At 35.5% G+C, this 27,338-nt stretch overlaps 1 protein-coding gene across 1 annotated transcript; it reads left to right on the plus strand.

The window, feature by feature from the left end:
* Positions 1-243: 243 nt before the first annotated feature.
* Positions 244-25,617, plus strand: LOC127841092 (uncharacterized). The gene is made up of 4 exons (XM_052369643.1): positions 244-346; positions 11,496-11,683; positions 12,479-13,354; positions 14,563-25,617. Exons 3-4 carry the CDS (start codon positions 12,691-12,693, stop codon positions 18,747-18,749), a joined length of 4,851 nt encoding a protein of 1,616 aa, XP_052225603.1. The 5' UTR covers positions 244-346; positions 11,496-11,683; positions 12,479-12,690; the 3' UTR covers positions 18,750-25,617.
* The last annotated feature ends 1,721 nt before the right edge of the window (positions 25,618-27,338 follow it).

A 27,338-nucleotide genomic window follows, 5' to 3' on the forward strand; every position in this document is an offset into this window, starting at 1 on the left:
GCGATGGGTTTAGTGATGGTTGGTACCTCTAGCTGATGCCTCGTTCTATATCATTCAACCTATATTTGCTTTAATAAATATTTGCGTTTCATAAAGAACGACTGCTTTGTCGATGCAAAATACTGCAAAATTAACCACATCGTCCAAAGTTTATGTGGTTTGTGTCACAGTAACTTTGTTAGAACAAGCCGCGTAGCAGGCTAATTAGTTTTGTAATTTAGTGTTTCTTTGCCGGGTTAAACACTTATATCAAATCATTACGACTACTGCGTATTCAATCCTTGCGCGGTCGACAGCGAAATGTACACGCCAGCTTACAGATTGTTTTGTATACAACTTTGTTCAAGTAAGTTGTAGTTTTATTATTTACTATTTAGATGGGAATTAACAAATGTATATCGTTTAAATCAACATGTTTCAACTGCCTAGGGCACATGCATGTTGCGAATAGGTGCACACATATATGTATGATTTGTGTTGAGACTTTTTTAACTGTTAAGGTTCACAAATTTTCGTGTTTTTTTTTCGAAAAATGTCAGTTAATATATTCACTTACTACTTTGTAATGTTTCAAATAGTTTTCACTACTTATACAAGCAAACCAAACAAGTTGAAAGCAAAAGTAAATGCGCTTACAAGTACGCCACGCAGTCTCAACCCATTTATGCCTAGTGGACTCTCCCATCCTTCTAAATTGGATCAAGTTATTTCCAAAATAAGGGCTGTCTAGTATATTCATTTCTATATTTAGAATATTTCTTACAGAAATTGCTTTAAGCAAACAGCGAAGACCCAGATGAGACGCCGCATCATGCGGCTTCTCATCTGGGTCTACTCTGAATGCCAAGGCCTTTTTCTAGACGCTTGGCATAAATGGGTTAAGAATGTTTTTCTGAACATAAATGCTATGTTAGTACTCAACGTATTTTCTAAAGTATGTAGGAAAAGCGTAACAAATGCTTTATTTTCACCGATTTGGAATGATGATAATTCATAAATGAATTAATATTTTTTTAACATTGTTCTTAGTAAGGAGTATTGTTTATCTTGTTTAAACACAATGTGTACATTCTTTCTGAAACTATTTTCAAAATCTCCATTTTACCAAACTGTGAACTGATCCCTTTAAAGCATGAGCGATCGTATATATCGTTGAAATAAGTATAAAAAAAGTAAATGTATTGTGTGGAAATAGCTCTTACGTTTTCTTACTTAGTTGAGGGGTAAAGACAAGCCTTAACCCGTGCCGTAAATCAACATAATAAGGCTTGGTGTGCGTTGACTGTAAATAATCAGTATTTTCAATTATTTATGTTATATTATCTAGAAAGCGAGTACTGTAAAAACGATCAACCCTGATACTAAAATATTGTGGTCAGAGTTTAAGAGATCTTAACGGTGTAATAGATATGATGTCCGCCTTGCGATCGGTAGGTGTTGGTTTCGATCCCCTAAGGGGAGCGATGTCACAATTTCGGACACCAAGCACTGACTGTTCCCTTTAATACATATTCATTACAATGCGATGAACTGTCATTATTTGCCGATGAATAACTACATGTTTTCAATCAGGCGTCATAGTGCTTATGTAATGTATACATAGGGTGTATTGCTGTGTGCCAACCCAAATATACTGTCCGGATCATATCTTCAATGCAACGCTGTTTTATTGATATTCACTACTTTTATATATATCAATCACAGTCTCAAAATGGTGTATATTGACAGGATGAAACTACAAGTATACATTGGTTTCAGTTCCGGCCATGTAATCGTTTGTGGAAACGGACACTTAACACAACTTCATTGCATCCCTTTGTCTCGGTGTACGAATCGATTGTTATGTTTAAGTGGCAACTTAAATGAATGATGAACACGTTACGCGAGTATAATGCGTTTAATCGTGTTTAAAAAAATCCCATGAGATTTTTTCCCCAAAGTTTTCATACTGTACACAGCGCTGATCTTGATTAATATTATTTCACAACAGGAAATGAAGACTATATGAATATTGATCTCAAAAAGGCCCTCTTCTATTAATAATATTGAGAAAGTACAGCAGCTTGACTTAAGTCGCATAAAATACTTTTTGTGTAAATAATTCAAAGTCATATACACATTATTAAGATCAACCGCTCATGCGAAAATGTGTTGTATGTAATATGCGACAAGCATTCGGGACTCCTCGGACAATTCCGCCATAACGGCGATCGTCTGTGTGGTGTAGCCCACTGTCCGATGCGTTCAGATTGATGCGACCAGCATACCTCCATCCTATTTCGCACTGTCTGGTCAGGAGCTACGCTGTCCGCTATTGAGTCACCCCATGTTTTCTAGTCTTAGAGCGGACGTGGAAGCTCCTGACTAGAATGTGTGGATCCGCAGGCTGGGCTGAAGTTGCGCTGGGCGTACATGCCTTTAGATTCATTTTCGCATGACGCGGCTCATATGACTCTAATAATATTTTATTTATATTGATATTACACTATCTTGTGGTCAATGCAACTGACAGGATATTTCGGAAACACGTGTTTCTGTTTTCATAAAAATGTATCTAGGGTGTACCAAATGTGGTAACGTTATCCAAAAAAGGCATAACAACGATTGCATATAGGTGACATATTGTAAATATTTTATTAAGCGGACTCTATGACGTGCGCACGTGATAGCTATGACCTACGCACGCGTTAGCTATGCGATAACAATAACGTGAGCACGTGATTGATATGACTTACGCAAGCGTTAGAAATGCAAAAACAATGAAGTGCGCAGGCAACAGATTATGACTTACGCACGCGTCATCTATGCGATAATAATGACTTACGCACGCATTAGTTACGCGATAAAAATGAAGTACGAACACGATATATATGACTTACGCACGCGTTATCTACGCGATAACAATGACGTGCGCACGCGATAGCTATGACCTACAGTACGCACGCGTTATCTATGCGATAACAATGACGTGCGCACGCGATAGCTATGACATACGCAATTGTTAGCTATGCGATAGCAATGACGTGCGCACGCGATAGATTTGACTTAAGCATGTAATAGCTTTGATTTGTACACGCGACAGCCATGACGTGCCATGTAGGCAATTTAATTTTAGCTACGATTAACTGTTTTGTTTGTGTGTGTTTGTTTGTTTGCAAGTGATAAGTGATGACAATTCGCGTTTTTATTTTTTATTATTTTATTTTGTAAAAATAAGCCACACACTGAATAAAGCACTTGATCAAAACTCAAATACATATTTGTTCAACTAAATTTTAGTACAACATAAACATTAATGCTGAAACCGGTATAGGGTCAGCGCGTAGTCATGTTCTTGACACACTGCGATTGGTGATTTTCATTGCTCAAGTATTACGCTACCTATTTTGATCTGATGCGTGTTCTAATTTGTCAGCTATGACATGCGCACCTCATAGATATCGCGTGCGTATGTAATAGCTGTCGCGTGCGAACGTCAAAGCTAGCACTTGAGAACGTCATATAGACGGCTGAATAAAATTTTCATAAATGATAAATCCCCTTAATTCCACGAACATAACCTTCATGACGGAATATAGTAAATGATGGCGCGTCAAAAGTGATAAAATAGTGAAACTTCGCGCCGTTTTATATGACTTGATTATATCGATATATTTTTAAACATTGATATACATGTAAATCTTTAAATCGGCTTTCGTATTATCCCGCTACCGTCTAAAATTTTACCGTATTGTGCGTACAAATAATTTCCTCATTTCGTTTTTAACGACCGCCTTTGAACGATCATTTCCTTTAAATCAACGAAAGCATTGTTATCAAAAACGTCGATAAAAAATCTATATGATATTAAAATGTAACCCATTCGTTTTGCGATTATATATTTAAACACTTATAAGGGTTTATTGTTGGAAAAATAATTCAATAAACTTGCCAAAACATTATTTGATGACGTGAGCGCTAACGCTTGAAGTCAATCTTTTTTATCGTGTTGATCGTAGAAATCTATTGAACGCTCTTGTCATGTGTTCGTCTCCGATAGCAAGACAGTGGGAGCGTTTCATAAACAAAGCGTATGTATTCATAGTCATGAGTAAATTTATTACACTATATTCGCAAAATACTATAAAATCATACACATCATTATCAAGAACAACTTAAAAATCTATATCCTTTAAAATAATAAAACAAAGACAAACTAAGAATGGTAGTCTAGACATACATGCATATAACAATTCTTCTGACCACCGTATGTCTCCAATGTGCAAAAGAGATCGACCTCAATGGCTCCGCTAACTTCAAGAGTCTCGATGCGTCCGTAAATGTTGTGACTTCCTTCTCATACATCTTAAAAACTCTAACGATACTAAATCAATAATGTTGGACACGTCGTTATACGTATCATATAACACGTTTTGCATGCGAATAGTGCAATATTATAAATACACATCAGACGGTAATCTTTAACTCAAAATCACACCATATGCACATTTTATCGACTCCATTCGATAGCACGAGTACATTGAAGCCACGACCCGAACAACCTGCTCGTCCCCAGCCGACGCCAAAAGCGGACACATGACGCCTCAATACCCATCAACCACGCGAAAAGTACACACAGTGAACAATTACTTTTGTTGAAAGCAGCTGCGATATTTTCAAGATATATCCTCCACCGCCAGTCAAGAGAAGTGCGCATGATTTCACGTACACCCTAAACAATATTCGGTATTAATGAACGATTAAGGTTTAACTGTGATTTGAATACAGCATCCTACTGCCAATTTTCTGTGTTGTTTCTTTTTTTTCTTGTAATGGCGGCGGGGGGGGGGGGGCGTATGAGGATCCATGGTCCATCATCACCTCCTGAAACCTCTAATTTTAGAGAAATTTACAAATTAGCTGTTATATCGTAAACATTAAGTATCTTTTAGACAACATGTAAATAACACATGGTCAAATTCATTTTGCAAATCAACACAATTAACCCATTCATGGCTAGCGTCCTGAAAAAAAGGTCATTGCAAACAGCGTAGACCCAGATGAGACGCCGCATGATGCGGCGTCTCATCTGGGTCTGCGCTGTTTGCTTAAATGAATTTCTTTATGAAATATTCTAAATATAGAAATAAATATACTTGACACCCCTAATTTTGGAAATAAATTGATCCAATTTAGAAGGATGGGAGAGTCCACTGGGCATAAATGGGTTAACAAACACCAAAAGCCCACCGCACGCACCGCATATTCCGTTCTTGAATCAAACTTTAGGCAGCGACGACCTACATACTTTGTCAGTACAATAGTGCTTTGTATGGGGAAATTTATAGGAAATTGATTCGAATCACCAACACCAGCAATGCATTGAGTGGCTCGGAGAGTACTTTGAAAACCTGAGAGGAATGATGCCATTTGACGTCCTCAACGTCGTTCATTGCAGTTGCCTTCAGCATGGTCAGCGTTGATCGGTTTACGTTTAATACTACTGATTGAAGTATATGCGGATCATTTTTATATTATTTAGAATAATATAATAAATTTATACAATTGCAGCGAATATCCTTCGCTGTACGTTCATTTAAAGCTTAGCATATGCTATATAGAAGGTATGCATGGTACAACGAATGCCTTGGTATTTCTTGATTATCGCTCGTATGTATCGTCATTAAACGAATTTCTCCTCGAATTGCGATTTTATGATCTTAATTTTCGACAAATAAACTGTAACTTTATTTACATATATCAGTATGCACATTTTCAAAGAAACTGAGACAATTTACATAATATAAGTTAAAAGAATAAGTTATCTACGTCGGACTTCAAACAACTAAATAAGAGAAAGCCAGGGAGTGTGTACAATTGAAATTCAGATAGATTTGATTTAATGTGATGTGAACCAATACGAAAATGGTATATACCTAAACCTTTTTAGATATAACGGCGTATGTTTTGATATCAGTGTTATGAGTGAAACACGAAATTAAATTTTCTCATCTTTTCTATATAAAAGATCAAACACAATATATCATTATTTTGGAATCTGCTGAATTTCCTTGTAAATGTACATTTTATGTACAGTTCAAGTGTATGTTTTCAGAAAACAAAATAACTGCCAATCATGAATCGGGCCGAAACTGTACATATACATAACATTATTGCGGTGGTAAATAATACTTCGGGAATAACATCACTGTCACCACCAAAACCATCGTAATTATTATCAATACCATTCCCATCGACTTTGTCATCATCATCATCATCATCATCATCATCATCATCATCATCATCATCATCATCATCATCATCATCATCATCATCATCATCATCATCATCATCATCATCATCATCATCATCATCATCATCATCATCATCATCTTTGCAAAATGTGTGTATTTATACTTCTCATTAACCAAGTCTTTATATACAATACTATGTATACATGTGGTTTAGTAAAGCATTTTGTCGACTGTACGTTGATCTACAGCTTTACATCTGATCCGGTTTAGCATCACTATTTGTTTAAGCGTAACTTGATAAAACCGGATGCAAACAATTGTTTTAAAGATGGCTTAAGCATCTTTTATGTTGACGGATGCACAAATGGACTTTGGTGGCTTTTGCTTGCCACGAATAGCTTCAAGTTAATTGTACTTTACGTGTTTTTTTGCACAGAGGCGTTAATTATGCTTTGCATCTAATACTTATGCGTGAATATAATTAATAAAAAGATGCATGTTGACGCATTTAAATACTTGTTTCCGGCATCAATCAATCGTCTGGTTTGCATTCAACAACTGAGTTGTTTTGGCAAAGTGTGAGATTCGGACCGAAGTTCAATTTTTGTTTTCACGTACGTGTTGTTTTCTGTGTTTGCATTGTGTCTGGGGTCTTATTGACTAGCAAGTGATCACTTGTCATACATAAAGGACATTGTGCTATAATAAGGTGTCTGACAGGTTGGCGCAGCTTAAGAGGCACATTTTGGCATCGTCACCAAACTCACTACAACACATGTTAACAGACATAGAAGCATACTGTAATGCAGCGAAATTAAAAATAAATACAGCTAAAACAAAAGTGTATAAATATTTTAAAAAGGAACACGTTACACAAACATCGATACTTGTTCTGTATGGCGAAAAACTAGAAGTCGTTACTTCCCTTAAATATCTGGGGTTATACTTATTTAAAAACGGTAACTTTAACAGAACGCAAAAACGTATAGCAGACCATGCTTCAAAATCAATGCACGACTTTTTTTAGGGCTCAATATGTATGAATTCAGCACAAAAAGCAAACTCAAACTCTTTGATATCTTAGTAGCATCAATTTTGAATTACTCGTCTGAAATATGGGGTACTACACAGGCGAAAGATATTGAAGCCGTACACACGAACTTTTTAAGAAAATTACATGTGTAAATAAATCAACCAACCTTAGCGCGTTGTATGGAGAATTAGGAAGAATACCCTTTAATGAAATACGGAAAATAAACATAATTAAATACTGGTTAAAACTACTATCACCAAATGAGAGTAGCTTGATCAAAATCACATACAATATGCTAAAACACGATACGGACAATGGACATACATACAACAATCAAAACTGGGCATACCATGTAAAATCCATTCTCGATAGCATCGGTATGTCCGAATTATGGATAAACCAAAACATAACCGAATTTCAATTTATACAATGCAAACAACGAATATTAGACAATTTTACTCAAACATGGCACGCCGAGATTAACAGCCCTCCAGTCTCTCTACGTACTGTTTATTCAAAAATAGTTTATCGTTAGAAAGTTATTTGGACAAAATTAATGAACCAACATATAAAATTGCCCTTAGCAGATTTCGTTTATCATCGCATAACCTAGAAATAGAAAGATACAATAATATTGAAAACCGTAAGTGCAAATTATGTAATATGAATACTGTAGAAACTGAGTACCATTTCTTACTAGTTTGCCCCATATATACGCACCTAAGAAGAAAACTTTTAAAGTCACAGTACTGAAGATGGCCAACAAGTTCAAGTTTCAAAAACTGATGTCCAGTGAAAATAAAACTATACGTATAAGTCTAGCAAAGTTTATATACGAAGCTACAAATTTACGACGCCTAGTAGATACGTAATTAGTCTTTTAGAACGTAACAACCCTATAACATTATTCCATCTTTTATTTGACGCACAACATACCTTAACTCAAATTCATTTTCTCATTCCTTATCAATTTGAATAGCATTATAAACAATGCTAATTTGTTTCCACTCAACTAGGTGTTTCATTTTGCTTTTTTTCTTAATGGCAAAGCTAATTATTTATGATTGTTATATCAACTTTCAGAAATTGTATTTTTTTTTATAAATAACTATAACCGTCATTCTGGTATTGAAATAATTTGATTTTCAATTATTTCTTTAACTCGTTGTTGGATACTAACATTATTTTCAGTGAATGAATACTGTACTTCTCAACATTACTTTGTTGTCAATTGTGAATATATTTCTTTCAAACGAATATATTAAATATCTTTTAACAAACACCATGTGTTCAATTTAACTAATTAATTAATTCGTAGAGAAATGCACAAATAATAGTGCTTAAGCCTAACGTGTCAAACGTTTGATATTGCCGTACAGCAATTTAGCCCTGTGCTTATGTGGTTTAGCCCTGTGGTTATGTGGTTTAGCCCTGTGGTTATGTGGTTTAGCCCTGTGCTTATGTGGTTTAGCCCTGTGCTTATGTGGTTTAGCCCTGTGCTTATGTGGTTTAGCCCTGTGCTTATGTGGTTTAGCCCTGTGCTTATGTGGTTTAGCCCTGTGCTTATGTGGTTTAGCCCTGTGCTTATGTGGTTTAGCCCTGTGGTTATGTGGTTTAGCCCTGTGGTTATGTGGTTTAGCCCTGTGGTTATGTGGTTTAGCCCTGTGGTTATGTGGTTTAGCCCTGTGGTTATGTGGTTTAGCCCTGTGGTTATGTGGTTTAGCCCTGTGGTTATGTGGTTTAGCCCTGTGGTTATGTGGTTTAGCCCTGTGCTTATGTGGTTTAGCCCTGTGCTTATGTGGTTTAGCCCTGTGCTTATGTGGTTTAGCCCTGTGCTTATGTGGTTTAGCCCTGTGCTTATGTGGTTTAGCCCTGTGCTTATGTGGTTTAGCCCTGTGCTTATGTGGTTTAGCCCTGTGCTTATGTGGTTTTCAACATTATACACGTTTTTACAAGTAATACATAGTGCATATATTTGGCATATCTCGTAACCACGTATATCGGTACGTTCATAAAAGCTTAGCATTTTGCCATAGGCAAGTTTATAATTATCTTAAAAGCACACAGAGCTATTGTTTTACTTATACTTACAAAGAAAACGCGCTGAGGGTTTCATACACATTTAATTTGAGAAGGTTTTTCCACAGAATAAGTTCATCGTTCTATGAAGCTTAAATGTCTAAAACAAGCTTATACAATGAAACTAGTTAATAAACGTATCTGTACCTTTTTTGTATGTTCTTGAAAAAGTACCTTATATCTTAGTTTCACGAGATTATTAAATGTTATTCATTATCTAAACAATTCTGAACAATGTGAAATAAAAAATATATTGCTTCGATCATCATAGACCCATATTTGTTTTAACAGATAATTATAGTAATAGTATTATTATAGTATCGGACACGCCCCCGAAGTATGTGAACTTACGACGTGGAGGGGGATATGTTTAAACGAGATAATTAGCTTTTGGGCACTGGTAAATAATTCGTAGGAAAGACAATATCAAAGAATTAAGATGCATGTTGTTTAATGCATGTTTTTTTAAACTTCTGACACAATGGAAGCTACCATATTTTTGGGCCATATATAGCGGAATGATTCGCGCATTTCACACCAGGATACAATTATTTAGCATTCAAACAACGATTGAGATAAAAACTAGGGGAACCCATGCTGAAATTTTCAATTTTAACTGTTTAGCAGAAGCCACCATACCCAATTTTCTTAGGTGTATGTGGAGGCTTCTGGCAGCATGATTCTGTGAATATAAATGGTGACATTTGATTCTGCATTAATTAAAAATGTATTATTGACTTTTTTAAAGTATGTGTGAAAAATATAATTTGTAACCACTGTTACAGGTTTTATCTGGTTCTTCAAAAGCAACACCTGCAGTCGAGTCCATGCCAGACAGAGGGTGCATGTGAATGAATTGCCTTTTGACTTTTGTTCTTTATCAAATACATGAAGATTTTAAAATATATGTGTATGTTGTTTAAAAAAAAATAGAATCACGAGAACAGGTACAGGCACCCTATAAATGTGTCGAATCCAGGAGCTTCTGGGGGCCTCTGGCCCCCTTGTCCCCTGGACCCACCGAGGGCCCTGCGGCCCCCTGGCCCCCAGCTTTAAGTTCAGGATTTTCAAAATATCCAACTTTGACCCATGCAAATGCTTTGCTAAAACTTTGGCTACAGTTTCTAAAATTTGGCTACACAAAATTCCATTTGGCTAAAATGTTGGCCACAGAAATTTTTGGGCAAGAGGAGCCCTGTTTGGATTGTATTTGGGTCATCTGGGGTCAGCAACTAGGCACTAGGTCAAATAATAGAAAAACCTTGTGTAGACTATAGAGGTCACAGTTTTCATCAGATTTTATTGAAATATAGTCAGAATGTTTGTCTTGTTAAAATCTGGATTGGGATTGACTTTGGGTCATCTAGGGTCAAAAACTAGGTCAGATTAAAAAAACAAACTTTTGTAGACAGTAGAGGTCACAGTTTTCATTAAATCTTTATGAAATTTGGCCAGAATATTAATCTTGATGAAATCTGGGTTGGGATTGTATTAGGGTCATCTGGGGTCAAAAACTATGTCAAATCATAGAAAAACTTTGTGAAGACAATAGAGGTCATAGTTTTCATATGATCTTAATGAAATATGGTTAGAATGTTTATCTTGATAATATCTGATTTTGGATCGTATATGGGTCATCTGGGGTCAAAAATTAGGTCACCGGGCAAATTCTAGTAAAACCTTGTGTTGATGAAAGAGGTCAAAGTTTTCATCACGTCTTAATGAAATTTTGTCAGAATGTATTAATTAATGAAATTTGGCTTGGGATTGTATATGGGTCTAATAAAATTTAAGTTCATGAAGCAAGGTTAGTCAGATGAGCGATTCAGGGCCATCATGGCCCTCTTGTTTTTTCTTCTAGACGATGTGGCGTATATTGCGCTGAAAATATTGATCCTTATGAAACAGAAACGAACGTACACATCATTTGATTACACTCCGATTGATTGTGTAAATAATGCATATTCGCTTAGAAATAAATAAGTTTTTTACTATTCAAACTGATGTACTACAAAGTACAGTTATAGTTGATGATTGTCTGTTGGATATGTTTGAATTTACTGTTCGCTAATTATTGTTTACATGTTTGCAAGCACTAAACCATTAGTTCAAAATTGGCTCTTGTCAGCATTATTATTGTAATCCTTCAGTTTGACACAGATTTGCAATACAGTCGCATGCAAAGAAGTTCAAACCTGTCGCTGCGGATTCGTTACAAGCAATGGAGGCGCCGGATGTGGAAGCGACTACTGGGACAACTTCAGTGGCAGACGGCGACCACGGAGTCAAGGAGACGTTTGCGGAGGACAATGTGGAGCCAAGTACAAGCCAATGTGAGGTGAATATACTCAACCATAGGCGACTGGCTATTTGAATATAGCATGAACTGAACATTTACGAAATAATTGTTTGCTTTTACCGAAAGCTTATATCAACACTGAGTACAAAGCAAAGGGGGGAAATCAAAGAAGGCCACACGTTAACATAAAGATTATTGCAAAGCATCTTATCTGAAATTGGAATCGACTCTTTTTTGCACTAAGGTATAACATACGAACTAAGCCCGTTCTACATACGGACTATAACGCTAGCCAATTGTTCCATGTGTTTGTATCAGTCGAGTGGCTTGTGTGATGACGTATCTCACGAGAGGCGGAGCCTCGAGTGTGATACGAAATAGTACAGGCCACGAGACTGATACAAACACTTGTAACAATTGACTTGCGTAATACTCCTGTTATTATATACAACTTTGAATCATTTAAGTTAAAAAAGAGTTTAAGCGTTCATAATTAACCAAGAATGCTCTAATAAGTTTCTGCATTCAAAGTGACGTCATTAAAAGTAGTCCGGCTAGTGTGGCAATACGGAAATGGAAAACTAGCCAGTAGCATAATACGGGAATTATTTCTGTGCAGTTGTATTTTACCGATTGATACAACTTGTATTTTTGGGGAACATATAGCAGGTATATAGCACTAATGTTTATTAATACACCGCATATTTTTAGTACAAAAATATTGTACCTACAGAAAAGACCGAGGTTTAAACTGTCTTCTTTAATTTACTCACATGTCCTTTACTGTTAACACTTCACACGTTGTAATTTGTTACAGTATAGTTTCATTCATAGGTGCGCGGGAACTGACATCGTACGTAACAAGAAGGAAAGAAGACCTTGAATCGGTTGTAACGGACACATGTGACGCTCGGGTTGCCAATACGGAGGCGGCTTTGCGAGAAGTTATAGCACATACACGAAAATGGAAAGAGGACCTTGAATCGACCGATGTGGACGGCTGTAACGTTCCCATTACAAATACTGAGGCAGGTTTGCGAGAAATTATGGAATACACAATAAAAGGTAATATAGGAATAGATGACATAGAGGACATTGAATCAACCGAAATGGACGGAAGTGACGTTCTTTTGTCAAGTAGTGAGGCATGTGTGCGGGAAGTAATAGCACATACTATAAAAGGGAACGATGACATTGAATCGACCATAATTGAAGGAAGTGACGTTCTTATTGCAAGTAGTGAGGCATATGTGCGGGATGTGATAGCACATACTATGAAAGGGAAAGAGGACATTGAATCGACCGTAATGAATGGAAGTGACGTTCTTATTGCAAATACTGAGGCATGTGTGCGGGAAGTAATAGCACATACAATAATAGGGAAAGGGGAAATTGAATCGACCGTAATGGGCGGCAGTGACGTTCTTAATGCAAATACTGAGGCATGTGTGCGGGAAGTAAAATACAATACTATTAAAGGTAAAGAGGACATTGAATCAACCGTAATGGACGGAAGTGATGTTCTTTTTGCAAGTAGTGAGGCATGTGTGCGAGAAGTAATCGCACACACAATGAAAGGGAAAGAGGACATTGAATCGACCGTAATGCACGGCAGAGAAGAATTTTTGACTCTAGTCGACGTTGCAAAAAGAGAAATACAAGATTCCAAGACAAAGAAGGGTGAAGAAAAATACGCATTGCAATGCAAAGGTAAGCATGCATACATTAAAAAAACATACATTAACTCTCCTGTGAACAATTCCAACTGTTCAATGCCTTAGGAACACATACTGACAAAACAATGTTTTCGTGTTTTTTTTTAAGTGCAAATTCACATGGAAACGTCATGCAAAAAATATTACACTTTTCATCAAACGATTGGTGTCCCAAAAATCTGTGAATAATTCAATTAACGCAATAATTCTAACGAAATCACTTATTTACACATATATTATATAAACTTATTTTATTTAACTTAAGTGTCATATTAAATTGTAACCTATGTTTATCTTAAAATTGCAGTTAATTCTAAAGAAGGTATCAGATAATGGCGCTAGTAAAACGATGTAAATATCGGTTTGAATGAACACCAAAAATAATGCATAAAAAAGTTCATGACATTTTACTCCTATTATTTTTACGCCGTGTCAGAAAAGTAATACCACCTACAACGAAGAAAGAACTACTCAAAATTAATGTTCAATTTAAGTTTAGATGAGGCTTTGTTGTAACAAAACGATAAAATAAAAACCACCACCACGACCATCATCTTCGTCATCATCATCATCATCATCATCATCATCATCATCATCATCATCATCATCATCATCATCATCATCATCATCATCATCATCATCATTATCATCATCATCATCATCATCATCATCATCATCATCATCATCATCATCATCATCATCATCATCAGTGTCATCATCGTCGAAGTCGTCATCATCATCATCGTAATCATCATCGTAATCATCATCATCGTAATCATCATCATCATCATCATCATCATCATCATCATCATAATCATCATAATCATCATCATAATCATTATCATAGTCATCAAGAAGAACAATAGCAAATCAAAACTTATCAACAACGATAACAAAAGCAACATCAACAAAACATTGCCTACATCCAAATCAACATCAATCCTTAAGGATCAGCAACCCACCACAATCATTATCGTAACAACTACTACTACAACCAACATCAATATAATTATCATGTAACTTCATGTTTATAATTATTATCATCATCTTTTTCAGGTTCATCGCCAAATTCATCAAAACGTTAACATACTCATCATCGCAGACATTTTCACTAGCTTTTTTCAAGGATATTGTAATATGATCGTGCAAAATCACTGGATTTTTTTAAATTATATTGTTATACCTTGCTGACTGTATTTTCAGAGTTCCATGACATGTTAATTGAGCACTACAGACAGACTCAGGGTACGGTGTCGGTTTCCCCCATATGGGACGGCCATGACAAACCTATACACAATGTATTTGTGCGACCAAATTTAATTCATATTAAAATCGAGAACGATGGATCTCGAAGGAAAACGGATAACGGAGTGCTCAAATACAAAGACTTATTTTACAAAGAAAACAAGCTCAACAAACGAGTAATTATACAAGGTGAGCCCGGGATGGGCAAGAGTACACTGCTATCTAAGTTCGTGCTTGACTGGTGTGAGGCTGCGTCACCTGAATTTCAGGAGTACATTGCCAATTTCAGTGATTTAGAAACGTTGCAGGGATTCACATTTCTTTTCCATTTATCTCTAAGAGATTCGCCTGAAATATATGAGGTACTAAAGATGATAAAATCACAACTTATTGACAAAATGTATGATGGAGATGAACGTAAACAGGTGTACACCCTACTGCAGCATATCATGAAAACGGAAAAAATTATCATTTGTATGGACGGGCTAAACGAATGGGCTACCAACTTGAACAGTGACCCTTTTCCGTTAATTGCCACTTGTAACAAGCAATGTGTAGCGTTAATAACAACTCGACCATGGAAAATGGTGGACAAGAGAATCAAGGATTCTGGCATTGACCTTTTGATAGAAGTAAGTGGAATAATTGATAAAGAACAGCTTGCGATATTCGTCCTAAAAAGTCTTCAGACCAACAACAGCAAGTCATACACAGAGTTTATGTCGTATGTGGAAGAACAAAAGTTACAGCATTTCCTTGCGTCTCCATGGCTTTTGACGCTGCTAGTTAGCGTGTGGATCAATAGTCAACATTTTAGTGGCTCGTTGTGTGAACTGAACTGCATTTTGCTTGATAATCTTTTCAGGAAAGCAACGACACATGAAGGCAAATTTAGCCATGCACAATTTCGATGTTTGAAGGCAACGAACTTTATTTATCCACGCGTCGAAATTTTGAATTCTCTTGCAAAACTTGCATTTGAGTGCACTTTCTCATCCGGAAAATCTCTCGTATTCTCTAAAGAGAAAGTATTGGAGAGTTTGTCTCAAGAACACCTGAAATTTTCCCTTCAAGCTGGAATCTTATCAGAAAGGTACATTTCTTCACAACAATCTCAGTTCTCGTTTCTCCACGAGACTGTGCAGGAATTCCTTGCTGCATTTCATATCGCACAATCAAATGGTATCTCAATATCAAGTATCATTGAAACAATGCGTCACGTGCTAGAAATCAGTCAGGTATTTATTTACCTATGCGGACTTCACACTGAGAAGGCTAGCACAATTTTAGACTCAGCTGTCTATGACCTCCAGGGAGACATAAGTCATGGATTAAGTTTATACGTAAAGGGATGGTATGACGAGAATAAGATATCTGTATTTCATGAAGAAAATACAAACTTTTTTAATATTGTCCCTGCGAAGCATAATGAAACTGAAAACTATGATTTGGACTCCAATGCACAATGTGTATCTAAAGCACTATTATTCCAGAGCTTGCTCATTGCGGGTTTTAAGGAGGCGGAAGCCAGCGATCAAAATGTTTCTTATCTGGTTTGCAATGACTTCATATTCCACGAATACCTACATGATTCTGAATTAGTCGACCTGAAGTCAATGTTAATGAACAATACATCACATGTACGTTCACTTATTCTACAAAGTTACAGACTACAAACAAAAGAAATACTCACAGTACTTCAAATGTCAAAGGCTTGTCTTACGCGCTTAAAGATACCTGGACACCACGAATTGTATAGAGCATTATGTGATTTGAAAATAACGGAGCTTGTTTTAGAAACATACACCAATGTACCTGTGCTCTCTGACGTGATACAGTATCTTTCCATGTTAAGTTATTTAGAACTAAAAAAAGGCAATTTGCACGACGAATTGTGTGTTCCTGTAGCTTTAAAGCATTTTTCATTGTATAACATTTCATTTTCTGCTCGGTATCTGAGCAGGTTGCTAGTGCGCCTATCGTCATTAGATCGTCACATACGATGCGACTTGCGTGATTGCTATGTGGAGTCTGACAATCACAAAACAAATTCCGCATATGATGGAGGAAATATGGATATACTCGTTGTGCGCAGGGACTTGTTGTCATGTGACATGTCTCGTATTGAACTGTTCGTTGAAAATGGTAGTAGGGCTCTGTATGAACTATTGCGTGGTACAAGTATAGGGATACTTGCACTCATAACGAGTAACGATGTTTCATTTGCCGCTGATATTCTACCCACACTCAGCAAGTTAGAAAAACTATATATATGGGGGACGTATAAGGATCGATGTGCTCTACAGCTTCCTCCTACATTGCAATGTCTATCACTCCAGGAAGTGGAATGTTCAACTGAATGGCTCGGCGGCTTGTTTATCAAGCTTTCTTCATTACAACATCAAGTTGAATATAATTTGGGTAATGTTGCTGTGAACATAGGTGTCACAGAAGATGGACCAGATTTAACCATGCTCGCCGTACAACGTGAATTGTTGTCATGTGACATGTCACAAGTTGAACTGTACATTGAAAATGTAAGTAGGGATCTGTATGAACTATTGCGTGGTACAAGTATAGGGATACTTACACTAAGAACGACTGACGATGTTTCATTAGCCGCTGATATTCTACCCACACTCAGCAAGTTAGAAAAAGTATATATATCGGGGACGTTTAAGGATCGATGTGCTATACAGCTTCCTCGTACTTTGCAATGTCTATCACTCCAGAAAGTGGAATGTTCAGCTGAATGGCTCGGCGGCTTGTTAATCAAGCTTTTTTTATTACAACATCAAGTTGAATGTGTATTATGTGATTGTTCTGTTAGCAAAATTGACACAGAAGATGGACCTGATGCAACCATGCTCGCTGTACAACGTGAATTGTTGTCATGTGACATGTCACAAGTTCAACTGTATATTCAAAATGGTAGTAGGGATCTGTATGAACTATTATGTGATACAAGTATAGGCGTACTTGAACTCGCAACGACTGACGATGTTTCAATAGCAGCTGATATTCTACCCATATTCAGCAAGTTAAAAAAGCTAGTTTTATGGGGTACGCTTAATGATCGATGTGATATAGAGCTTCCTCGTACGTTGCAATTTCTATCACTCCAGGAAGTGGAATGTTCAGCTGAATGGCTCGGCGGCTTGTTAATTAAGCTTTCTTCATTACAACATCAAGTTGAATTTCATTTGTGTGATGTTGCTTTGAACATAAGTGACACAGAAGATGGACTAGATGCAACCGTGCTCGCTGTACAACGCGTGTTGACATGTGACATGTCACACGTTAAACTGTATATTCAAAATGGTAGTAGGGATCTGTATGAACTATTGTGTGATACAAGTATTGGCGTACTTGAACTCGCAACGACTGACGATGTTTCAATAGCAGCTGATATTCTAAGCACCCTTAGTAAGTTAAGAAAACTATATATATGGGGGACGTTTAAGGATCGATGTGCTATACAGCTTCCTCGTACGTTGCAATGTCTTTCACTTAAGAAAGTGGAATGTTCAGCTGAATGGCTCGGCGGTTTGTTAATCAAGCTTAATTATTTAAATCATCACGTTGCATGTGTATTATGTGATTGTGCTGTTAGCAAAAGTGACACAAAATACGGACTAAATGTAACTATGCTCACTGTACAACGTGAATTATTGTCAATTGACATGTCTCGTATTACACTGATCGTTAGGAATGGTAGTAGGGAACTGTATGAACTATTGCGCGGAACAAGTATAGAAACTCTTTCACTCAGAGCGACTGACGATGTTTCTTTAGCCGCTGATATTCTTCCCACACTCAGCAATTTAGAAAACTTAGATATATGGGGGACGTTTAAGGACCGATGTGCTATACAGATTCCTCCAATTTTACGAGTTCTGTCCCTTCATAGAGTAGAATGTTCAACTGAATGGCTCAGCAGCTTGTTAATCAAACTTTCTTCATTAAAACATCAAGTTAAATGTCAATTGTTTGATGTTGTTGTGAACACAAGTTACGCAGACGATGGGCAAGATGAAAGTATTTCTGTTGTGCGAAAAGAATTGTTGTCAAGTGACTTCTCTAAATTGAACCATAGAAACGGTAGTATGGACCTGTATCAACTACTTCGTGGTACAAGTTCATGAAGGCTTATGCTCAATTGACTGACGATATTTTAGTATCTCCTGATGTTCTACCCACACACACTAAGTAAGAGTCATAGTGCTGTTGATCTATTGTTTAAAAATAGACAATTGTGCAATACCTGTAACCATGCTGTTGTCGATTATTTTGAGTCGTTATGTTTCCGCCGGCACCTAATTGTTATGTATTTATATGTTATTAATGGCATATTCAACTATAACTCTGAATTTGTAATATTTGTAAAACAATTTAAATGTGGATTCATATTAGATAACACGTCAATCAGAAATATAACTTCTGTAGAATATTGCATTTATTGTAGTGTTCATTGAATAACTAATTGATATGTTCATACACTTGCAATTTCATTTTATTGTCGGTTATTTTGATTATTTTTAGTTGCAACTGACATGTCAATTTAAGTGTTATGTATTTAAAACATAATGTCCTTACAAAGTGGCATATGTAACTGTAACACTGAATTTTCGGTTTGGTAAGGAGTACTTAACCTTAAAGTGTACCTATTCATTACTACATGTTCAAAAAAAAGTTATGCGTATTGAGAAGACACAACCACAACACGATGGTTAAGGTAAATTAATTGTTTAAGACGTGGTATGAGGGAATGCTAATTTTTTTAGGCAAAGAGCTTTATTTTGAAAATGCATTTGATTGTGTGTAACTAATAGTGTATGTGTACTCTTATAAAATATAATTCTATGGAAGTTTACCGTCAAAGTTACAATCCGTAGTGTGACGAAATATTTGCACTGATTCGATATATAAATGTGCACATTATTTTACGTTTTTCGATGCTTAATCGTTTAAAGATATACTTTAAAACAATTCATGTAAGAAAGTGGTATTGTGTTTTCATCATGCGGCTTTTCGATTACAACAATATTTAAAAGGTGAATCTGACATATGCAATAATTTTTGCGATGAATGAAACAGGCTGACGGAATGTGTTAATTTTCGAACATTGGCTTCATACGTATAGAACTATCTAAATATGAAATGTAAAACATTTCAAATGCTAGGTGCACTATTTTCAACATACAAACATTATCTTTTTAATCATGTACAGTTAACATACATACATATTTTTCAATAATACAATCTAAGGAGTGCGATGTCAATAGCAGTTCTTAATTGTTACGTACGTGTTGTATGAACAAATGTTAAAATACATGTGTTGGAACTCCGTGTTGAACATTAAAAATACATGTCGTTGACTAAATTTCGACAATAATCTTACGATACCGTGCATGGTATCATCGTCCTTTTTACAATAGCAAAGTAAATGTAGACTAATGTCAGATTATGTATAATGTATGTATTTATTCAGACTGTTTAAAATGAATCTTGGTGGGCATGTTTTGTAGCAATAAACATGTATGTACCATTGTTCGAAAAACATATATTTTATATATGTTACGTTCATACTAATCTTGGTGTATTTAGAATAACTGTTTGATAGCTTTTTCAATTAAATGCTTATAAAAGTTCATATTTAAAACACGTATGCATACAAACGTTAAACATTGTTCTGACACGTGAATTGTACAAATGTTTAACTACGAATTGATGGGATGATGCTTTTTTACCATTAACATGTACTTCGCTGATGTCGGTCCTTATGTCCGCGTTTAGGTACCTATAGCTTCTCAGCCTGCTGTTCTATACAATTATCATGCTTTTTGGTAATGTCATATACATTTGAGTTCTTTGTATTTTAAAGCTTGAAAATACTTGTCCGAGTAATGGCTTCACATCTCGTGATTATACCTGTTATGTTATCCCACAATCTTTAACTAGATCACGGGCGCTTTTGTTTATGATCTGTGCAAATAAAATAAATAGCACAGCATATTCTGGGAAAAACATTTAATAATAGTTTGAAAACGTTAATTTTAAATCAGTTATATTCAATCCATTATATGTTTATAGATCAATGAAACAACTATGCATTTTCTGTATTGTATTTGACATTTGTAGTGATTCTGTAAATAAATTGCGAATGAAAACGTCTATAATTAACGTTTAACGCGATCATGAGTGTAAAGAAAACGAATTATTTCAAACCTGCCATGTGTAAACGTTGTAGCGAGTATGGTATATAAACAGCATAATAGCCGTATAATATCTATGAAACTCCCTCTCATGCGTGCTTTCTAATTTAGTATATTTAATAAACTTTTCAAACAGAAATTACAGAGCCACATCAGTGCACATACTATGTTTGATAATTCATTCGTTTGTTGGATATTGTTTGCTGTTTTAAACACATATTAGGTCATATCGCGAAGATTTAGTCAACCTTACCATGTTTTCATGGGCGAACTCACGTATTCAAGTACTCTTACGACTATGGGCTCATACCTACTTTCGGGAATCATCATGAAATTATTGCCGTACTTAACGAAAAAACATGCCCGAGCTTATTGAATTAGAGAAAAACAATAATCAAAAGAGAAAAATTATGTGAAATCACGTCCGTACACATGACATCATTATCTTAGGAAAGAAAACAACGAAATATAAAGTTTGGTATGATATACATGTGAAATTAAAGAGCATGGTGTAATTAAAGATCATGTCAAGTTTTGAATATATCTGCTGAAACGTCATGTTATAACCCACAAACGTTTTACTGTAACAGAACGTATTTTTAAGATAAGTGGTACAGAAAATACACGTCGAATATCTTTTTAAAGATATTTCTTGTTATATTTGATCGAGGATGTAACCCTCCTCCCAGTTTCGCTGAATGGGTCAAGTTCCCCACGGGTACTATTTCCCCGTACTCCCAATTTTTTTTTCTTACCCAAAATTGTTCGTACCCAATTTTTTTCGTACCCAATTTTTTTCGTACCCACATTTTTTTCGTACCCACATTTTTGTTCGTACCCATTTTTTTTCCTACCCAAATTGTTTTTCCTATCCAATTTTTTTTACCCATTTTTTTGGCATAATTTTTGTACCCACAATTTTCGTACCCATTTTTTGTTTCGTACCCAAAATTTTCGTACCCACATACACAATTTTGGTGATGTAGATAAACTTAAATTGATGCTTTTATATCCATCCTCTTTAAAAGCATCGTCACATCAGTACTGTCAGTACTTTGATTTCAGTTAAGTGCTTATTAAAACTCATAGGTAAAATATATATACATACACATGTTTAACATTGTTATGTCACGTGTTCAAGCCAAATTATTTGTTTTTTTAACTACGCTATTTATCGAGTTGACATGAATTTATTCAGATCGCGAATGTCGGCCCTAATATCCTCGGTAAAATGCCTAGAACTTCTCAGCCTACTGAAATAGAAAATTAACATTCTTATTGGAAATGCCATATATATTTAAGATGTGTGTATTTAAGAGCCAGAGAATACTTGTCCGAGTAATGGCTTCACATCTATTGATTATATCTGTTATGTTATCCTATTTTTGGTCGAACACGTGCGCTTATATGTTTGATATGTAAGCAAAATGCCACAGTTGGCAGTTTGTTAAAAATAACGCAAAACATTAATTATATAGACCAATTTCATACTCATTTTCCTGGTACATAAGGAGTCTTGAGATTGATTCATACGTTCTGTCTTACTAAATGTTGTCTACACTGATCAAAGACATAACTATGGAAACGTTAGCACTGTGTATATGACATTGTGTAGCACTTTGTATATAACATTATGCAGCACTGTGTATATGCCATTGTGTAGCACTGTGAATATGACATTGTGAAGCACTGTGTATATGACAATGTAAAGCAATGTGTATATGACATTGTGTAGCACTGTGTATATGACATTATGTAGCACTGTGTATATGACAGTACGTAGCACTGTGTATATGACATTGTGAATCACTGTGTAAATGACATTGTATAGCATCGTGTATATGACATTGTGTAGCACTGTGAATATGACATTGTGAAGCAATGTGTATACGACATTGTGTAGCACTGTGTATATGACATTGTGAATCAATGTGTATATGGCATTGTGTAGCACTGTGTAAATGACATTGTGTTACACTGTGTATATGACATTGTGTAGCACTGTGTATATGACATTGTGTAGCACTGTGTATATTACATTGTTTAGCACTGTGTATACGACATTGTGTAGCACTTTGTATATCACCTTGTGCAGCACTGTGTATATGACATTGTATAGCACTGTGTATATTACATTGTGTAGCACTGTGTATATGACATTGTGTAGCACTGTGTATATGACATTGTGTAGCACTGTGTATATGACATTGTGAAGCAATGTGCATATGACATTGTGTAGCGCTGCGTATATGACATTGTGAAGCATTGTGTATATGACATTGTGAAGCAATGTGTATAAGACATTGTGTAGCAATGTGTATATGACATTGTGTAGCACTGTGTGAAGGCTCGCGGCGAGCTATTGGTGTTTATAAATATTCCTTCACAAAGCACGAATAAGTTCACGTTTTAATGGCACGTCAAGCTCAAACATTATAGTTGTATTGTAAGAAAACGATGTTAACATTTTTTTTCATTCGAAAAATACCCCCCCACGCAAAAAAAGAGAAATTTCCATCGTACCAAAATCTGCGATCTTATTGTACACAGCACATGAATGATTATAGTAAATACCGATTGAATTATATGCATCAATATTATTGACCCTTGTTTGAACAGGTAATATATTGCTAATTTAAATATATTAAGTGCACACGTAATATTAGTGGCATTATATGTAAATACATGCATAATGGCTTCAGAGTCCGCATTATCATCGATTATCATCCTTGCCTTGAACAGAAAAGTGTTACAAGATACGACATTATTTCGGACAACGCAATAATCACATATTCACAATAAAAGCACTGAAGGCACCGAATGTGTTCGCAATTGCATAATCTTAGAAGCAACTCAGTTTTCAAACTTATGTTATAGCTTTTTATATCGCAAGTTTGAAATGAACACAACCCATTCAAATTTTAAAGAGTGTGTCTTAAAACACAGGTCGAGATGTGTGTGACTGTTTATCCTCATATTTATGTTATAGCGATAACTTAGACAAAATAACAACAATATGTCTTTTTTTTCACAATTGATCGCTGCACAGGCAACCATCTTCAGAATTGTGGTTGCCTTGCTAAAGAATAACAAGCCTATCATCATGTACTTGCTGTGATATGTGTATCTAATACTTTATCTGTTTTCTTTCAATTATTGAGAAACCATTTTGCCCACATGACAGACTTTTAATGCAGCATTAAGCCCCGTTTTCCCTGAAAGCAGCCAATATGTACAGATTTTAATGATTAACTTACCAATGTCATCGCACAAGCTGTTATAAACACTAGACTGGCCAATATGTCCCACACGCTCTTAAACCTATTGTTTACATAATTACAGGCTGTCGTCTGCTGCAGTATACCAGTTAAGTATAAACAGAAACGCTTAAAGGGGTATTGCGGCAGTTTATTTAACGGAGAATATATTTATAGCAACACCGATGGTGCTATTATCACAACTCAATAATTTTGTTATCAGTATCATCAGAAATGGCCGAATTGGTTTATAATTCAATTGTCAGTGGTTCGATCCCAGGTGGGGTTAACTTTTTTTTACTTCTTTTTTATTTCTTTAATTTCATTCTTGTTTTATACTGGAGCTTTTTAGTCATGTCGTTTAAATTTATCAATTTAAAGCATTTAATCACAAACTTCAAAACAAGCCGAAATCTGTGAACAAGTACATGTAAGTTATTAATGATTAAGGTCGAGTTTGATACTGTATGGTATTATGTTTGTGATTAAATATTGTTTTTTATTTATGTCTTTTGGTAAGCTGTTGTGATCCCAGTTAAGATTCAAAACAATTTCTAATGTATATGCATATTTCTTACAATCTATGTACCGGTACTTGGGTTTTGCCTAATTGATGTATTTTTATAAAATTTGAAGTAGACGGTAGGGATAGTTACACCAAAAAACTCTGTTAAAAGTGCGGTGACCCCCTTTTTTATTTTTGTTTCATGATAAAAATACATAGATGAACATATTTGAGAAGTTTCGCAAAAAGTTATTGGATAGAACTTTTTAAAATTCCATTTTTGTGGTAAAAATTGTAAAAAAATGACGTTTTTTGGTCGACATAAAAATTATAAAAATTAAATTTCTTAAAATTTAACTTGTGTTCTCCATTTTTTTGGTTGTTTGTGGTTTACTTAAATGGTATATGATATATGTTAGCTTATATAATCTCTACATGTTTCCAATTTCATAGGTTATTAATCATTATTATGCAATAAGAGATTTTTCAGTTTTAATGAAAAAGTACATATTATATAATGGTGAATAAAATCCAAACAAAGCCGGTGACCCTATGTTTTTATTGCATTTTTCATTTAGTATTTGTATGTAGTACTTGAATAAAAATTTTGAGCAAAAGTTATTAGATGGTAAAAAATCATCAAAACTGCAGCAACACCCCTTAAGCATTTGTCGTCTGCTAAACTGGAGTTATCCATACTGGCAGTCATGGGTTACGGGCCCTACCGTAGCTAACGCATAATGATTTGCAAAATTGCGTCTGCAACGCTCACAAATAAAAATGCATGCTAAAACATATAAATAATTATTCACCTTAATTGCTGACCTATGCATACAATACATCCGATTGAAATTAGATTCGTTCATGGAATTTTATTTTTCATGTTTATAGTTATCACAAATTCCCCAACTTAACATTTCCGTTATTGTGATGCCATTACTCGGTTGAGTGCTTGTTGAACGATTACCCTCTTGATATTTAATTATTAATTGAATCCAAGTGTACTTCAACTTATAAATAAAATAAATGAAAACTATCTTTGTTTGTTCATGTTTTCTTTTTTTCAAACTATAGTCCAAGTTTTTTGTAAGTTTTTTTTATTTCACCGCAACAAACTGAAAATCGGGTCTTTTTTCTCCTCAAAGCGAGGTCGTTTTGAGTCTTTCGGAAATGAGATGTTGAGCTTAACTCTGCATTTATATTATTTTATAATTACATTTCACTAACGACAACTTTATATAAACAAATCGGTGTACACAATACATTATTAATACCCATTTGATAAAAAAAATCGTATATCGGAATGAAAGATCTGACAATGTTGTTTAGAGTATGCGAAATACTCCCGATTGTTAGATGAAACAGATGAATCGGAATATCTTTATTTTCACTGATCAGAATATCGATTATGCATTTAATATTAAAGACGGCACACTTGTAAACAACATCATATCATACACATTTATTATCTACTTTACATGTACAGTAACGCAAGGTGTTTTTCTACGAAGGCATTCCAACTTTCGACCAGTTGCTGTTTCATATTGTCCCTTTTCTCACGCAGCTACGTGATGCATATGCTCTTAAGATAGTACACAATATATGCATAACAAGGTTGACTATTTGCTTTGTCAGTGAAATATTGGACCGTTGTTACTCCTACTCACTGTGATTTAAAAACAATACGGTCACTTGCATTAATTCGAAATGGAAGTCGACTGTATGTAACATAAAACACATACACCCTTAGAATCGGGTTAGGGTTCGTCAGTCGTAAGATTATAGTTTTAGCCCAAATGCCACTTATGCTTATGACACACTTTCCCCGTTTCAAATGGTATATTGCAGTTATAAAAAACGTGCATAATTTGAGTTATCCAACACATGCTTTTGAATTAGCATATCTTTACTGCGAAGAATCCATTACATCAAAATAAAATGTAGTGTTATTATTAATATAATTGCCCAAATGAAATTGCGTAATTTAAAAGCCATACGCAGGCATTTGACACAGAAGTCATCGGAGGTGTTAGTGCATGGTCTTGTACACTCCCATATTGATTTTTAGCTCCACTGGCCAAAGGCCAGCGGGGCTTATGTCATGGTCCTGTGTCCGTCGTGTGTGCGTGCGTGCGTGCGTTAACTTTTTCTTTAAACATCTTCTTCTCCTAAACTACTGGTCCAAATCTGATGAAATTTCTCAGGAATGTTCCTGTGGTGAACCTCTTTCAAATTTGTTCAAATTATGCCCCTGGGGTCAAATTTGACCCTGCCCCGGGGATTCAAAAAATTGAAAATTTGCTTATATAAGGCCTATTTTGTGAAAACTTTAAAAATCTTCTTGTCCATAACCATTGGGCCAAGGGCTACCAAATTTGGTATGTAGTGACATCTTATAGTCCTCTACCAAGTTTGTTCAAATTATGCCCCTGGGGTCAAATTTGACCCTGCCCCGGGGGTTCAAAAATTGAAAATTTGCTTATATAAGGCCTATTTTGTGAAAACTTTAAAAATCTTCTCGTCCATTACCATTGGGCCTAGGGCTACCAAATTTGGTATGTAGTGGCATCTAATAGTCCTCTACCAAGTTTGTTCAAATTATGCCCCTGGGGTCAAATTTGACCCTGCCCTGGGGGGTCAAAAAATCAAAAATTTGCTTATATAAGGCCTATTTTGTGCAAACTTTAAAAATCTTCTTGTCCATAACCGTATGGCATAGGGCTACCAAATTTGGTATGTACTGACATCTTATAGTCC

The sequence above is a fragment of the Dreissena polymorpha genome, chromosome 8 (genome assembly GCF_020536995.1).
Source record: "Dreissena polymorpha isolate Duluth1 chromosome 8, UMN_Dpol_1.0, whole genome shotgun sequence".
Classification (NCBI taxonomy): Eukaryota; Metazoa; Mollusca; class Bivalvia; order Myida; family Dreissenidae; genus Dreissena; species Dreissena polymorpha.

Bases quoted from the DNA above. Each gene is read 5' to 3' on its own strand.
- LOC127841092 (XM_052369643.1), top strand. From the start codon at position 12,691: ATGGAATACACAATAAAAGGTAATATAGGAATAGATGACATAGAGGAC. The intron at 13,355-14,562 runs GTAAGCATGCAT...CTGTATTTTCAG, and splicing joins ATACGCATTGCAATGCAAAG to AGTTCCATGACATGTTAATT.